At 37.7% G+C, this 4,329-nt stretch overlaps 1 protein-coding gene across 1 annotated transcript in view; it reads right to left on the reverse strand.

Annotated features, from left to right (window-relative positions):
* Nucleotides 1–1,135: 1,135 nt before the first annotated feature.
* The window catches only part of LOC105297467 (stromelysin-1), a 9,023-nt gene continuing 5,829 nt past the window's right edge, over nucleotides 1,136–4,329 (reverse strand). Inside the window, 4 exon segments of the mRNA XM_011368157.1 lie at nucleotides 1,136–1,236; nucleotides 2,286–2,389; nucleotides 3,517–3,676; nucleotides 4,082–4,215. Coding sequence (XP_011366459.1) covers nucleotides 1,136–1,236; nucleotides 2,286–2,389; nucleotides 3,517–3,676; nucleotides 4,082–4,215 — 499 coding nt within the window.

Consider the following 4,329-nt stretch of genomic DNA (forward strand, 5'->3'; position numbering starts at 1 on the left):
GTTTTTTTAAAACCACCTGCTTCAAAGTAGACCCTTCTATTATTCTATAAAAAAGTCATTTTTTTGTCATAACTCATTAAATTTAAAATTGCATATATGTGTTTGATGTTATTTATATATACTTTCTTGCTGGATTATAAACTCAATGAGGACAGGGGCTGTGTCCATTTTCTCAGGTTCCTATGCTTACAGCCTAGCACAATAACTGGCATGTGGAATATGATTAATAAATTATTCTCAAATAAATGAATAAGTTAAAGAGTGAATGAGCTCTAACCGTGTAGCAGATGTACTAGACGTGGTACTAAGGGGCGATAAGCCTGTCAGGATAAGCATTTTCTAGCATGGACAGATATAAAATGAGTACAAGAGGATATTTTTATGTATATATAGGGTAGATATGAGCAAATTTATTTGCCAGGGCAGAAAAGAGGCTCCATTGAGGAAATATAGCAATAAATGGAAAAATAAAGAACAGGTTTAATTTTGCCACCTGAAAAATGAGGTGTGTGAATTAGGTGATTTGCTGTAATTATAGGATTCTGCTTCACAAATTTTCCCCAGATTCTGCCCTACAAGGTGAAAACTGCCCTAGATCTTTCTTCTAGAGTATGTCAGGAACACATGTGACATGTGGGTGGTAGATATAAGCATCCTGTCTGTAGGGAACCCGGCGAGGGCAAGTAGTAAATTGTCTTCAGTTCTGGATAAGCCCACTGTGAAGCCACAGCCATGGCAACCCTATCCTGCCACCTCCAGTGTCCGAGCGTCTCAGGCTGTCTACTGCTCAGTCCATAATGTGTTCAAGATTGTTTTTGAAACAAAGGAAACAATAAAATAGAATAACTAACAAACCTTCTTTATTAAATAACAAGGAAACAATCTATATACAATCCCTTTGTCTCTTGCACGTGAGTGCTTCATCCTTCTCCTGTAGAAGGTTACTTCATGTGACCAAAGTGCAAGCACAGCAGCTGGTGTGAATGCACTACAATATGTGACGCTGCCTGACAAAACATGCAGTTCACACTTGCATTCTCAGTCACTGCACATGCAGAGAAAATGCACCATTTCAATTTACAAAGATGTAGGTGAAGAATTACTAGCTTCATTTCAAATGCCCATGTTGTGCCTCCTAACAATTAAACCAGCTGTTACTCTTCAAAATATGTGTCACTTTCTTTGCATTTGGGTCAAACTCCAACTGCGAAGATCCACTGAAGAAATAGAAAAACCCTGCAAATATAGACAAGGAAAATAGATGTTTTTTTCAAATAAATAAATTTAGGAATATACAAAACTCAGAAAAATAGATAACTAGAAATGGAAAGTGTTTATAGAATTGCACCAAGAACTGTGTTATTTTACATAATTTTTCATTTATTTCTACAATGATCCTGTGAGGTAAGTATATCTAACTCCATCTTACAGATGAGTAAGTTGAGGTTCAGACAGATTTAGATGCTTGTCCCAAGTCACTCAACGAAAAAAAGGATGGAGACAGCACTCCATTCCAGCTCTGTCTGATAGCAAAATCATCTTTGGGTTATTAGGTTATTCTGCTTCCAATCAGATAAAATCCTCTGCTTCTTGGGAAACTACGATCTCTTTTTTTTTTTTTTTATTTCCTAATACTTCTCCTCCCATTTTCCCACTTTGTAGCTTGAGGGGCATTTCTGGCCTTAGAGAAACGCACAGGACCTGCTATAGCTCTGCTGTCATGGTACTCTGGTTACCTTTCAATAAAGATCATCAGCCTCCACCTATCTATACTTGAATAGGGAAAAAAAAAGTCTTTTTTAAACTTTGGATACATGGACAGGTAAGTATCTGCAATTGTGGGCCAATGTAGGGGATGACTGACTACTCAGAAAAGGTAGAAAAAAAATCTCCCTGGTAATTAGTAGTAGCAAGAGTATGGAATGAAGAGAAAGCCAGCCAACTAGTATTAAACTTGGCCAAACCACTTGAGGGGATTTTTATACTGATATGATAATTTGAAAAGTAATAGCTCTAGGTGTAAGGAAGTGACACTTGAGAACTTTGGTTTTATCTGGATGTATAAAGCAGAGAGATTTGTGTTAATTATCTTTATGATTCAAAACAGCTTATTATATGAAGTAGTTGTATGATTGGTACAAAATTGGCCAGCCGAAATTTGGGGGAGTGAGGAGAGAACTGGTTAAAGAAAATCTGTTATTAAAAATCATTTCCATTCTTCCTTTTCTCTAATGCCATAGAATGTTTCAATTGCCCTATTGCCAACAAAATAAGTATCTTCTTACCAAATGCTTCAAAAACAGCATTAACCTTCGGTTCAACTCCTGGAAAGTCTTCCACTATTTTCCTGGGAAAGCCTGGATCCATGGACTGTTTCTTCTCATCGAATCTGCACCAAATAAAGGAATACAGCTCAGCATTGCATAGAGGCCATGTTACCAAAATTCATAAATCACATTAGGTTTAATGTGGAATTCTAGTAAACTTTCCAAGCACTGCAAATAAATGTCAAACCTGTCTAGCACTACAAAAATATGTGAATTTAGTGGTACTGGAAACTTAACTCAAACTATATCTTCACCAGGAATAGAGGCACACATTCTGATCTAGAAGATGCTGCTTGTTATTATAGTTCATAAGACTGGGCAGAATCTTAGTCATCTTTCTATCACAGAGACATGAAGATATGAACAAATACATAAAGCGCATTGAGTCATTTTTCTCAAATACGAATTTCAAGTTCTCCACCATGCTTGGCTTATGTGTGCCCTCTCTACCCTGCACATCTGGGTTTCCTATGTTTCCTAGAAAAAGGGATTAGAATGAGAAGCAAAGCACAGTAAATGTATTTTGGACTTGTTGGCTGGACCTTGGTGGGTCTGCCCAGATGTCTCAGAGTCTGTGCAGATGGCCAGGAATTAGCTTCTATATGAGTCTTGGGTTCAATCCATGAAACTGGACTGCTCCTGCTCATTGTCCTCTTAAACAGGCAAGGTAATGAGTGAGTGAGGTTAAAAGAAGCCCTTGAGAATCACAGAATAAAGCTGAGAAGGCTGAGAAGATGAGACAAACACCCAACAAGGCCTTTAAGAACGTGGGCAAGGATGTGAAATTGTGGCCTGGATTCTCAGGGCTTCGTTCAAAAAAGAGAAGTCCAGCCGGGTTTGGAGTGCAGCAGGAAAAGCTTCACGGAGGTGGCGGGACTTAAGCCAGGACTTGGGGGTGGATAAGGTTTGGGTAGGTAGAAGGGAGAAGAGGGCGCTCCTGGTAGGTGTGGCAACAGCACAAAGGAAAGCTTCCTCCCAGGGCACATGGCACTCAAAACAGAAGAGCTTAAGAAATGTCTGCTGCCAGGCACCGCTGTAGTTAGTAATCACTTCCTCCACAGTTGTCTAAAGCTCCATCCTTCCTACTGAGCGGGAAGCAGAGCTAAGAGCAAGGCAAGGAATTTCCTTAGAAAAAGGAAATAAGTTCTCTAGTTCGGTTCCATACAAAGTCATTCCAATCGCATATTACCTCCAGTATTTGTCCTCTACAAAGAAGTATGTTTTCTTCTTTTCCTTATCAAAAACGGCTGCATCTATTTTCTTTACTGTTGAAGGAAAACCCAGTGTTTGGATGCCTCTAGGGTAACCTGCTTGTACCTCATTTCCTCTGATGGCCCAGAACCGATTTCCTGTTTAAAAAAAAAAAATAATTCAGAATCACATTGAATTTATAACCATTAAGCTTTGCGGTTTTAGAAATATCGTTTAGCACTTTTGATTTTATAGTAAAAAGAAAGCCAGAATTTTAGGTTTAGTCACCAGCTCAAAGTGAGCATTTAACAAAAATTTGCCTATTGAATGAATGAACATAGATCAAATGAGGGAATATAAAGAAGGCCAATTTATATTCCTGTGTTCATTTTTATCATCTGTAAAATATAAATAAAACAATACCAGTTCCAGGTATTTTTTCATTATCTTAGAGTAATAAAGTAGACAATTTTTGTCATAGTAGAGAAAATTAAAGTCCTATTCAATTTTCCTGTGAGAGGATTTATTTCAACAAATTGAAGAAATTATTATGTAATAATTACCTTTAAAAATGAAAACAATATCCCTGATAGTAACTTCATATGCAGCATCCACTCCTGAAGGAAGAGATGGCCAAAATGAAGAAATCAAATAAAATCCAGGTTCAGGAATCCTTACAGATTTGCGCCAAAAATGTCTGAAACATATGTAAAAAGAAATCAAAATTGAGAAATAGTCTTTCATCTTTAGCATTATTTTCCTCATTGCCCTGCCTCACTCATCTTCCTGCCATTCCCTTATCCTCTAGGCT

The sequence above is a fragment of the Pteropus vampyrus genome, unplaced genomic scaffold (genome assembly GCF_000151845.1).
Source record: "Pteropus vampyrus isolate Shadow unplaced genomic scaffold, Pvam_2.0 Scaffold139, whole genome shotgun sequence".
Classification (NCBI taxonomy): Eukaryota; Metazoa; Chordata; class Mammalia; order Chiroptera; family Pteropodidae; genus Pteropus; species Pteropus vampyrus.